Source organism: Spermophilus citellus (genome assembly GCF_964194105.1).
Source record: "Spermophilus citellus genome assembly, chromosome: 8".
Lineage (NCBI taxonomy): Eukaryota > Metazoa > Chordata > Mammalia > Rodentia > Sciuridae > Spermophilus > Spermophilus citellus.
Genome location: NC_138189.1, coordinates 134,326,013 through 134,339,233, shown reverse-complemented (window position 1 = coordinate 134,339,233; position 13,221 = coordinate 134,326,013). Strand labels below are relative to the sequence as shown.

Genomic DNA, 13,221 nt, shown 5'->3' with positions numbered 1-13,221 from the left:
TCATCTTAACTCTGACCATGTACTGAGAGGACAGGACACTGAGAAGTGCAGCTTGGGACTAAGAAGGTAAGTTGAAGAATATGGAGACACTCTCCCATGCATGCTTTTTCTTCTGCTGAGCCTCGCAGGTGTGGACAGTGGAGAAGACACTGGCTCTCAGAGGATGTCTGGCTTTGCAGTGGACGCACGCAGCACCCCGGAAGGCTGTGCTGAGGCCGTTCAGTGACTGTCACTGTTGGGAGAGGGTGGCGGGGACAGAAGTTCCAAGAGGTGCTTGATGCAGGATAAACCAGAGCTGCATCTTCCCCAGAGGGAAATGAAGCAGTTTGCCATGCACACTCGGCACGTCTGCACAGGCCTTCACCTGGGAACCTGTTACAGATGAATCCAGAAAAGGGGCCGGGTGGGACTGTCATGTGGCCCTGGGCCTCTGACTCTCCCTACCCAAACTTTTGTCATTTCATTTGTCTATGAGAAGGTAAGCTAAGGAAGTGAGAAAAAGGTAAAAACTGTGAAAAAGAAAAGAAATTGATTTCTAGTTAATATCTTTGGTAAAAGATGGTAGAGAAAACGCTGAAACTAAAAACTCTCGGGAGAGGGGATCGTCACTTACTCTGTTGAATAATCTCCATCTACCAGGACATACTCCCTTGTGGCCAGGGACACAGACCTGGAGGACTGAGCTTCATTTAAATATTCTACAAGTATTCAGTAGTGGTATCTGGGAGTTGTGGGTTTGGACTGGACCAGTCCAAGTGCTCTGCTTCCTTTTCCTGTGTTTCATTACTTAAAAAAGATGTCTTACGAAACTTCTATCTATTTGAGTTTCTTTTCTGGATAAAAGTGAGCCAGATATTCTGTGATTCCCCCCCCTCCCCCCCAGTGGTTGTTCTTGTTTTCTGTAAAAAAATCTAAAGGGCAAGATGCAATGGGGCGATGCTGTCATTGAGATTGGACAATTTCAGGCCTAAGATGGTACAGGCTATGGGGTCAACAGCTCAGGGCTGCAAAAAGAAAGATTTACAATAAATAATAAAACAGTCCATAAAAGATTATGGCTCTAAATAGTGATACATTTTGCTAAGTGCCGATTGTGGCACAAATATTTCCACCTTTAACATCGAGGGCCAACAGGGAGCTCCCCTTCACGCAGAGCAGAGAGCCTGGCTCCTTAAAGCCACCCTCCTCATGCGTCACCACTGAGATCAGAACGTTTCGGGAATTCTCACTCTGACGGCAAGAACCAAAACCAAACAAAAAGAAAAAGAACGAGAAGATGGGGACAGCGTGTAAGAGAAAGTTTAGAAAATAAAATTAGGCTTAGTGATGACACATAGTTTTAAAGGAGCAACATAAAAGAATATTTTTTTTCCTTTGAAAGGACAGCAATACTAATTCTCAGCACTGAACTTGGGAAAGGCAAGGAGACAAGAAAGTTCAACAAGAAAGACTGCTCCAGAATGAGTTATTACTCCGAACTCACAAGGACCTAGGGAGATCAGGGTGGAATAAAACTTTATTAAACATAAGAGACAAACTTTCCTTTAGTGATACCTGACTTCTATCTGCACACAGATGGCTTTAATGAATGGGGGGAAAGTGTATTTTTGAGTAAAAGTACTTGATCATCTGTTTACCTATGTTCGTATGATATGAAAGGGCTTCCAGATTTCTTCCAAGAGCTGGGTATAAAATATGTCCAAAAGAATTGCGTTAATTTTCCTTTTGTTTGTTTTATTTCAAGGAAAATTTAAGAACAAGTTCTCTGACTTGGATGTGTCTGAGAGCCTGGAGGAAAGCTTGGTGGGAGCTCAGGTTTGCTGACTCTAGCAGCCCTCGGTCACTGGGCCACAAGGCCAGATGGCCTCCTCCTCTCCACTAAGCCTCAGTTACCAACTCAAGACACTGTGGTACTAGATTTGGATATTGACATACCCTATTATTTTGTAAGAACTGAAATATCGTACATTGAATTGGTATTTTAAAAACAGCTCTTCTGGGTGTGATGGCTCACGCCTGTAATCCCAGGCACTCTGTAGGCTGAGGCAGGAGGATATAACAAGTTGGAAGCCATCCTGGACAATTTAGTGAGACCCTGTCACAAAATAAAATTTTAAAAGGACTGGGGGGAGCCCAATAGTAGGGTGCTTGTCTATCATGTGTGAAGCCCTGAGTTCAATCCTTAGCACTGCAAAGCAACAACAGCAACACACACACACACACACACACACACACACACACACTCATCTCTGAGTCACTTAGACCTTGTGACACACCCCAAGAGTAGCATCCTGCATTGACATTCTGAAGTGAGCAGGAGGCTGTAGCTGAGACAGTGATCTTCCATGTTCCCAGAAGCCACAAGAAGAAGCAGGCAATGGATCAAAGTTATTCCAAGAATAAATCTTACACTAGTTCAAAGACTTTCTGAATGTGGGGAACATGGATGCGACCATATTAAAAAGGATACAGGTACCCTCCATATCGCATCTCCACGTCTACAATCTGAAGCTAAAGGAAATGAGAACCGGAAATGTTGTCTTTGAACAAAAACTAGAGCTTACTGACAACAAAAGATCATAGTCTTTGCTGAAGAACAGAACGGTTGTTTGCTTTTTTTTTTTTAAACTTCTTAAACTTATCAAGTGAGCAAGATGAGATTGTTTGAAGATGAATAGAGGAAGTACTTGGGTTAGTTAGGACTATCTTCTCCACACTTCCAAAAGAAACTCTCCAGGAAGCTGGAGTAGCAAGCCTGGAAACAGGCTCACAACTGAAAGACAAAACCTTGTCACACTATTGGCTTTTCATTTATAAAATGATCAGATGACATTACAGGCTGACTATCCCTTATCTGAATCCTTGGGACAGGAGGCTATTTTGGAACATCTGTATGTACATAAAGAGAGTCCTGGGGACAGAAGCCCATTCTGAGCAGGACATTTGTTTGATTCATGTCTATGTCATACACTTGAAGGTAAGGGCACACAATATTTTTTAGTGCTCTTGTGTTTCACTGAGACCTGTCACGTGAGTCCCCACGTGAAACTTTCCACTTGGGGCATTGTGTCAATGCTTGGAAAGTTTTGGACTTGGGAGCATTTCAAATTTCAGGTTTTTGGATGAGGGATATTCAATACACATTTCATTCTCAACATAATTTTCATGACTGATATAATTTTCTTCATTCTTAGTGCTGATTTTATTTTTCTTAAACATTACTCAACTAATGTATTAGTTAAAAAACCTAGAATGTTTTTTTCTTTTTTTATATATCTTTAAAAATATGTGTTTAATATTTCTTTTTATCCACGTGTGTTTCACCGCATATCGCCGATGGTATTCGAAGTTAGAAAGGTAATCTAAAAAATGAAAGAAAACACAGTTTTGATGGTATTCCTGGACCCTGCCCTTCCCTTTTCAATATGCCTCTTCCTGAATGATTTCATTTATTTATTTATTGTAATAAAAAGAACCCTGGTTGGCAGGTCTGGGAATGTTGGGGAAAAGAGGACCCAAGTGTGAGCTCCTGCCCTGAAGATAACCCTGGCTTCCGAGACAGAAAATTCCGTATTCAAACTTAAAAGGAGCATAAGAGAGACCTCCGACGACCCCAGTGGCTGGGCCTGGAAACCCAGCCATCGATCATGTTGGGCTCCACATTTTCAAAGAAAGAGGTTCTGTAACGAGTCAAACCTGAATTAATCTCATACCCTGGCAAGCGTCCGCTGGGACATTTATCTACAAATGGAGGCTGCCACCGCAAATCCAGGGCTTTCTAAACGGGGCCTTTGGACAGAGGGGAACCAAGGTCACGCTGTCGGTCACTCCCCACAGGTACCAGGGTGGTTTCTTCTTCTGTTTTTTTTGGAGGGACCCGCAAGCTCAGAAGTGCTTCCTTCTCCTCCTGTACCCCTGGTCGGGCTGGGCACCTCGTGGGCGCAGACCAAACAGAAACTTCCCGATGATTTAAAGCTAAAGGTGGTGTTAATCTTGTAAGGTATAAAATGGTATTATGGAAAATAGTCTTATGGCCTGGGGTCCATGCCCAGCACCACAGGCCAAAAAAAAAAAATTATATATATATATAGTATATATATTAGTTGCATGACAAATGTTGATAATTATTCAATCAAGGAAATGGAGAGATGGAGGCTTATTATTTTGTTCTTTCACTATGCTTTGAAAATTTTCATAGTAATGAAAGATCAATAGCAAGAACTGAAGAAAACTGATGTAATGAATATTTCTTACATGATGGTAAGAAAACAATAATGAATGATAGTAAAAGAAAAAACACAAAGAAACAAATACAAATGAGCAAAATGCTCAACATCCTTCGGATCAATAAATTAAAAGGTTTTAGCCATACTATGATTTTAATCTCCTCATTGGTTAAAAAAATTTTTTTTTTTTGGTCAGACTTTTGAAATTCTGCCTCTCCCTCCATTGCTCCCGTTCATTGGTAGAATTTTATACTCAGTCCTTTTGGAAGTCAGTTTGACAATCACAGCAAAAGACTGAAAGGCCGGAATGGTTTTTCCGAGTCACTTTATCCTAGCAACAAGCTGGGGGAGGGGGAGTCCTTGACCTCCAGTAACAGGGGACTCAAAGAATAAGTGACAAGGGTACCCCACATGCAAACACCAAATACTGTGCGAACATCTGAAGAGCAACACCAAGCTACATTTACTGCCCTGCAAAGATGTACTTACTGTACTGCTAGATACAGAAGCAAGATTCTACAACTAAATACTCGGTAGGATCCAGTTTCTCTCTCTCTCTCTCTCTCTCTCTCTCTCTCTCTCTCTCTCTCTCACACACACACACACACACACACACACACAGCATATACTGAAATAGAAAGGAACTGAGCAAGGCCACATATCACTGACATTGCTATGCTCTCTCGGGCTAGTAGGATTCTAAGAGATGACTTTTCCTTCTGTAAGAGTCCCTACAATCATCTGAAAGTCAAAATTATTTTGAAAACTTAAAAAAACAGCTATCAAGTTTTACTGTTGAGGATCCTTTACTTATGAAGAGACTTGGTCTTGTACAGAGAGAGCTCGGAGGGAGAGTGGGCAAAGACGCAGGCAAGAAGAGCGATCTAACCTGGGACCCTCAGCACCGGCAGCTTCAGCTTCATGAGTCTAGAAGCTCCAGGAAGGAAGAGGCTGCGTAAAATATGGCAGAGGAAAAACAGAGCATCTTAGAAAAGAAATACCCACGGGAGATGTTTTGTATTTTCTTTGAAAACTATGATGCCTTCTCTTTGGGGTTGTCACAAAGGTGGCCAAGGGACAACCCAACACCGAGCGCTCAGGGAACAAGCTCCGGTGGCTGAGGCTCTAGTATTCATCCACGATAGAGCCAGGAAACTTCTGGGGACCAGGAGCACAATGCCTGGCCTTGTGAAGCGCCCTGCAGTGGAGACCCAGGGAGCCCCAGCCAACTGCAGGCCAAGGAAGTGAACCCTGCACATCCGGAGCCTGGAAATGTCAGCCGGAGGACCCGATCTCCGGCGGGAATCGGATTTCACACATAAACAAGGACAGTGGGCACTCTGCTGAGGTAAGCTGTGCACAGAGGAACCTGGTCCTCTGCGCCATGTCGCAGGAGAGTCATGTGGCTGCTGTATATCACACCCCGAAATGGGAACACCCCCGGCTGCAGCAACATGCAGCAGAGCTGTCTGGCCTCTGAACAGAGGCCTGCCTCGCATACTGTGCTGCATTTCTAGTAACAACCACAGAGACACTGAGAGGAAATCCCAGAGAAGATCAGGGTGGAAGCCAGCATCTCAAGCCAGGTACACCTTTGGGTCACGCGCCCCTGCACCGCTGGCATGGGTAGCCAGAGAACACAGGCTGTGGCTAGCTGCTCACAAGACTGACAGAGACTTATGAGACTTCACTGCTGATTAGCAGGAGTTACACAACCAGGGTAGACGACCATTGCAAGCTCGCAGAAACCGAGCGGGGAGAACCCGTGGGAAGTGGAGGAGAGAAGTCACAGCCCTCAGCAGACCCTGCCAAGGAGATTTAAATGTGCTGCTCTGGAGTGCACAGTTCTAGGTGCCCCATTATTTCAAGCAACGTTTCTGTATAGTTGCCACAAATGGGCGGGAAAATGGCAGGTCATACTGGTAGGACCAGGGAGTAGATGAATAGATGAAAGTACTATGAAATGCTTTGTGATGAGAAGGGGGAGATAAGATGAACCGGCAATGATATACAAAGTAGCTTCAGGCCAGGTGTGGTATGTGTGTGCCTGCACATGTGAAGAATAATCTACGGTTTTCAAGAATGAGTTTTAATTTCTTTGACAAATGAAGACTTAAAGGTAAGTGAAAAGGGATATAAAAATACTCAAGTCAATATTTGTGTTGGGGCAGTTATAGATAGTGGTGCAGGCTGTGCACTGCACAAAAGCATCAGACGTGGTTAATATCACAGACATCAAAGGTTGAAATATTTATATTGTGAGAGTATTTCAGTAGATGGCAGTGTAATAAGAAAGAATGTCTAAAATTTGCAGTGGTACCATGTGACCCTCAAATAGCCTTGTCTTCCAAAAAAAAAAAAAAAAGAAAAAAAGAAAAATCGTAACTGAAGGGGCCGTATGAAATTAGAAGTAATTTCCATCCTTTAGAACTAAAATTCTCCGAGCATTTAATTTAAAATCACAAAATAGAAGGGTAAAGGGAACATATGGAGAGGTACTGAAAAACCACCAATTTCATTTGCTCTGTTTCCTATTTCTTTTCTTAATTGGTTCTGCCTAATTCAGTGTTCTCTGAAAGTAATTTTTACTTTTTAAGGTAATACAGCATTATTTTCTTATGCTCTCCAAAGAAATGAAAAGGGGGGAAATTGCCTGAATTGAGGCAGCACATCATGCTTTTACAAATTTGAGCAATTTCTATTACTGAATCATAAATATTTAAGGGCAGAATTGAAACCATCACGAAGGAAAATTCTCTATTGGACACTTCCAAGTGAATATGTCTTTTAGCAAACACTGTTTGTGCCATTATCTAAATCATAGGAAAATAGCCCACATTTCAGATTCTGAAAATTGGGCAAATTAAATATTGGTGTGCACAGCATGAGATGAGTCTATCTTTCTCTGATTTTTCCCCCCCACTCCCGCCTTTTATCTAGGCATGCAGAACAGGATGATTCCGGCAAATGCTTCCTTGCTTTTGGGATAAAGCAAGCCAGGTGTGAGAAGTTTTTTCTCATAGGCCTGCAATCGTATACCCCTATGGATGCTGAATTATTAACGGGGAAAAGAGAGAACAAATAACCCAGAGAGGGTTCCTGGCAGCCATTGTTGGAGGTTCGGGGTGTCGCCCAACACTGAGCACGTCGGAGTCACCTGCCAGGAACTATCTGGTTCCTACTCTAGGGCTCTGTTTCCCTTCTTGGATCTTATCTGGCATCTGTCAGGGCGATGGTCCATGTCGAAAGATATAGATCCTCTTTTTATTCCGGATCTGGTTATGATATCATGCCTCATGTATTTTCATCTACCCAATGATCCTAATAGCTGGTTATCTGCTCCCTGCAGAACCCAGGCTCATGCTGGGAGAGGAAGGAGGAAAATCAGGATTCTATTAGTCTCATCAGTGCTCGGTCCTGCTGTTCTGCTGGGTCTGGCCGGGACTCTCTCCTCATCTCATCTGTCGGATAGAATGGCACGAAGAACGCTCGGTTCACATGCTATCTCCGAGGAGACCCAGTGGGATTGAATTTTCTAGACTCAGGTTAAACAGGCAGAAGGACTGCCGCCTTAGCATTTGCAGTGAAGTTCCAGCTACGGGACCTGATCAGCGGAGGTGTCTGTGTGAGGGTGCAAACGAGGGCGGGTGGTGGGGACAGGGCCGAGGACTGGTCAGCAGGACCACCTGATCCAGTCATGCCAGCTGCTAAGTAAATGGATTTTTCTGCCTGGCTACATGGGGCACTTTGGTAGATTGCTTTTCTCCTTTATTTTTGGGATGCAGAACAGGATGATTCCAGCAAATTGGGAAGATGATCCTAATTTACACAACTGAGTCTAAGCTCTTAGGATGGAAAAGACAAAACAAAACAAAACAAAAATAAACCCCGCATTTTACCAGTTTTGAAGACGGTGTCTGGGATGGGCTTCAAAATCACGTCGGGGGAGGGGGAAGGAGGGAGGGAGACGGGGAAGGAGGGAGGGAGACGGGGAAGCCACGTGGCTGGGACATCTGGGTGAAAGGTACAAGCCCTCCACCTCAGTAAGTGCTCGGGATTTCCCATCATAAGAGTTAAAACAAGATGCTGCAGAGAACCAGTGATCCAGAAACCTGCTAGTTACTGATCTCAACCTTTAGCGTCACTGAAACCTCGTTTTAAAAGCTGCTAACGAGGACTGCCGTCTCACATTGTTTTCTGCTCTCCACACCTGCCCGGCTTATAAGAGGCCCTAACAGAGAGCCCAGTGGTCAGTGGCCAGGGGTGAGGAGGGAGGATGTGAAGAGGAGTCGCACCAGCCTGCACGGGATGAAGGAGCTGCTCATACCATGGGCTTCATGTTCTTGGGGCCCAGGATGGGAATCAGCACCCCACCCCCCCGTCACTGGCCAGCATGGATGGGGACGCCAAGCTGTGGTTCATAGGTGGGTTTCATCTTGGGGTGCTACAGTCTTCTTTACCTACTGTGGATGGAATCAATGTCAGAATCAATAGCAATCAACTGGGCAGAGGAGCTGTGGGCTTATCAAGGACAGGAGAAAATCCACTCCTTCAATATTGTTCGCACCCCCCACGTCCCTGGGACTCCAGGAGGGGGAGCCTGCAAGGCGGTCGGGCATCCGAGGGCACAAGGAAGGCAAGAAAGGTTCCATCTTAGTCCTGTGAGGCTGGTGTCCTGGAACCGCCCTTCATGATTAAACTGTCTTAAATACACCTAGTAACCCTCCACCATGGAAGATTCTGAACTTGATTCCAATCATTGGCCATTGCTTTGAACAGTCAGCGTCTTCTAGGAAATCAGACATAAGACGTAGGATAACTATATATCCCACTAAGTACTTAAAAATCTGGAGGTACAGGAATTTGGAGGCTTGATGTAAATCTTTTTTGAACTGCACCATGAATCATACCTTACAACAAAGCATACCCTGATCTTGAGCTTACAAAACAACTTCCTTCTAAAACAGGAATCAGAAAAGAGAGGTGGGGGGGGCGGGGCGGGAAGGGGAGAGGGAATTTCTGCTACCAGTTAAATTAAAGACCATTTCTTGGCATCAAGCAGCTTGATTCTATTGCACTGGAAGCAATGGGGTAAGAGGTAAGAGAAACCTATTTGTGGATAGGCTAATTGAGCCAGTGGCCCACTTGAAGGAAACATAAAAGCATACCAAGGATTTGGTAGAATTATAAGCCGAGAGTTTCTGTAACACAGGTTTCTGCTTCCAGGGACTCCTAGGAAGCAGTTCTTCCTTTGCTTTGGGCAAAAGATCTGATTTAAGTTACTTCTTATTCATAATCTCCCAGCAAGAGGAGAATTTAAGGATTGCTTCATTTTTTGCCAAATGGTTAAAAAAAAAAAAAAAAAAGCTCTTCCACCCTCTAATTACGCTTTAGCACCAGCCACAGGGATTGAGCCTGAGGTGCACTTCAGGTCTCTGGGGCTAGTTCAAACCCCCTCCTGCCTCTTCCCAGAAAACCTAAAAAGCCTAAAATAACACGGTGTCCAGGCACCCCTTTCTGAGATGCATTACCGGGTGATCTTAAAAAGCTGGTGGGAACCCCCTTGGGATGAGCCCTTTGGTCCTGCCCAGGTCCTCCTTATTACACTGGGCACCCACTCGAGCTGCTGAGTGCTGACCCTGATTGAGAACCCTCCCTGCCCCCGGGGAGGACACCCCCGCCCTGGGGGGACCTGAAGGGAGAGAACAATTTGGGGGTGCGGAGCCTTTGGTGCACCTGGGATGGAGCTGAGGCTAAACCCCCAATGAAACCATATCCTAGATCAGCTCCACCCGCTTCCATCTCCTGCCCATCACCTCCCCTCTGGGGGTACTTCCCAAGGAAAGCACCTCCTAGGAATCCCTATCTTCTGCTCTATTTCTAGAGAACCTGCCTGTGACACTTCTGATGGAAGCAAATTAAAGTTAATGGGTATTGTGTTTAGGGAGTGGTCTGTAAAGGCCCACCAACCTGGTGCATTCCATCTGTGCTTAGACCCAGGGACATAAGCTGCAGCTTTAGGATTACATGAAGGAGGAGGCTGCAGTCTACTGCAGCTCCCATCTGCTTGGGGTCCAACTTAATGGACAAAATAGCCTTTCTGCTCCCAGACTCAGTTCCCAGTACCCTCCACAGAGCATCTTCACGAGACCCGCTTTCCACCCGCGTCACAGACCTGGCTTCCCCAACACTGCCCAGCCCGGGAGACGGCAGGTGGCTTTGTGGGTTTCTGATTGATATTCCTGGATTCCAATTCATAGAATTTTAAAACACCTTGGGTTTAAGTCCCTGTGAGTCCTGTCCACATGCCTGATGATGCCCTGAGGTCCATTCACCAAAATGAAAAGCATCATTTATCTTGTGTTTCAAGAATGAAAAAGAGAAAAACAGTCAACCGCACCGTCAGAAAGACTGTCTCTGCTCAGGACAGCCAAGTTCCTTGACCTAAAGAGATCTCGGTAGCTTGGGGCTTGTTCTCCTGGTTCCTAGCCGCTATCCGGTACACTTATATCCCTCTTGTCCGTCCTGTAAAACTTCTGTCTTGGGCTAACTCACAAAACAGAGCATGGTTTTAGAGTGGAGGATGGTCTTTCAGAGGTGGAGGCTGAGTCCTCCCTGATCTCCTTTTCCACAGCGTGTGTTTGTGGCAGGGGACTGGATGGTTGGTTCTTGCCTCTGGCACTTCTGGGTGGCCTTTAAACCCCATCTGTCCATCCACACTGGCTGGCCCTCTTCTTTTCCTCATGGCAGAATGATGGGCAGCCAACACTAGCTACCTCCTTGAACTGCATTTTCCAAATAGAAAACTTCCTTGCCCCTAAGTGTTGATAATACTGATTTTCTTATAGCTTTGATTAATTAATTAATTATTAGGTTTTGGTACTGGGAATTGAATCCAGGAACACTTAACTACTGAGCCACATCCCCAGTCCTTTCTTATATTTTACTAGAGACAGGGTCTCGCTGAGTTGCTTAGGGCCTTCCTAAGTTGCTGAGGCTGGCTTTAAACTCTAGTTCCTCCCACGCCACTGGGATTACAGGTGTGGGCCACCGTACCTGGCCCAAAGTAATTTATTTCTGATACAAGCTCTCCCTGTGTTGCCCAGACAGGCCCTGGACTCCTGGTCTCGAGTGATTCTCCTGTTTCAGACTCCTGAGCAGTTGGCACCACACTCGGTTCTTGCAACTTTTTAAAGTATTCTCTTTCTTTTGCTTTAAAAACTCTTGCCCTCCACCTAATGCTATGGAGGTAAAAGTGTGATATCCTTGGTGATAAATCATCAGCTCCCAGCCAAACAGCAAGGAGCAGAGTTGCCATAAGGACCTCAGTTTACCGACAGGGTGTGAGAACTCAGGAGCTACAGACCCCACCGCCAATCTCAGCCTTGCCACCCATTTAAACTCTCAAGTCAACAAACTTCTGTTAGCTGGCAGTGTAGCCCATGTAACATGTGCTTAGGATGCATCATGAGGTCTGGGGTTTAATTCTAGTACCAAAAAAAAAAAAAAAAATTCTGCCATGCTGATAATAATATGTACATCACAAAATTATTGGAAGAAATAATAACATGGAAAATTCCCAGCAAGGTGAGAGGATGTTTCACAAACATTAAGGGTCTTCCCCTTGTTGTCCTTGGTTTCTGTGTTGCTCCCACCAACTGAGAGTTTCTGGTGGAACCAGGTGGAAGGGGTGTGGTTCCTCCAGCCCTGGAGGAAGCAGTCTGGGCCAAGGTTGGGCGCTCTGAGGGGACCCCACACAAAGTGGCCTACCTGGTGGTCGTCCGGATGGTGTTTTCTTTCGTGTGATTGTGCTCTTTGCTCACTTTTTCTGGAAGGAGAAAGAATGAAATGTAGATCTCTTAGGTTGTATTCACTGAGCTTTCATCGTTTAGCAGAAAACACCCCAGCTTCTCTTTGTCTCTTGTGGCTTTCTTTGGGTTTCCTTTTTCAACATTCAAACCCTCCCTGTCTCACTGAGCAAGATGCCTCAAAAGTGCACAGACAGAACCCACAGAAAGAATTTTATTGAAAAACCAATCAAAGGGGACTAGTTAGTAAGTTTCAGGTGTGATGTCTGATTTCCGTCGGCCCCGGTGAGCACGCACACTCCCCACCCACAGTGATACGTATGCAGAGACAATGAAGTCTACTCTGTATTTCCCCAGCTGAAAATTTCTGCTTTCCTCTGATTCAGCAGTGAAAACTGCAATTGTTGCAACTGTTCTGCCCCTGGCTTTGATGACAACCTTTACGCATTCTGTATTGGTCAGGCCCCTTTGTGAGAGGGGATATAAAAACAGCTAGAAGACCTCTCAGTGCCGCAGTCATCGACTGCTGATTCTGATAAATGTCACCATGGACAAAAACAGATCATTAGACACGAAGAGGGAAACCGTCCCTTCCTGGGTCTTGGGGTCTGAATCTCCCAGCTGTCAGAAATTATTTAATTAGCTTCTAAGAACACAAAAGTTGATCTCTGGCTTTCTCAATCCAGTTCAAATGGAATGACTCTACCAGGACCACGGCAGCTCTCAATGGCTTCCTTTAAGCAGCTAGAGAAACCATGGCTAACTCTAGGAGGGTCTCAGATTTCAACGGCAGGACCAGGAACAAACTCCTGATCCTATGGGGTTTCAGAAAAATGTAAACGAAGGTTTACGACATCTGTCCCACACTTTGTAATACTAGTCTGAAGCCACAGTACGGGTGTTTATGTAGACAATTCCTTTCTGTCCATTCAACAATGACCAGGGTGAACTGGGAATGCCAGCCAGTGTTCTTGCAGAGAGCAGGAAGTCAGGGCTAAGTGACTTGTCTGAGGTCCGTGACAGCGCCAGGGTGAGAACTCTCAGACACCGAGGTTTGAGCTGATAGGAGACCGTGATAATGTACTGTCAGAGACTTTCTGAAAAGAACCACACAGGTCTCACTTTTGCTAATTTTAACTCTCAAATGATTTTAATCATTGTCAAAGTGATACTGTTTTCAGATATGT

At 45.0% G+C, this 13,221-nt stretch overlaps 1 protein-coding gene across 9 annotated transcripts in view; it reads right to left on the bottom strand.

The window, feature by feature from the left end:
* ZNF827 (zinc finger protein 827) overlaps positions 1-13,221 on the bottom strand; it is a 162,749-nt gene that overhangs the window by 61,446 nt on the left and 88,082 nt on the right. For all 9 annotated transcript variants that reach the window (XM_081304778.1, XM_081304773.1, XM_081304772.1 and 6 more), the window contains exon 7: positions 11,997-12,054. In XM_081304778.1, coding sequence (XP_081160904.1) covers positions 11,997-12,054 — 58 coding nt within the window. The remainder of the gene's footprint in view (positions 1-11,996; positions 12,055-13,221) is intronic.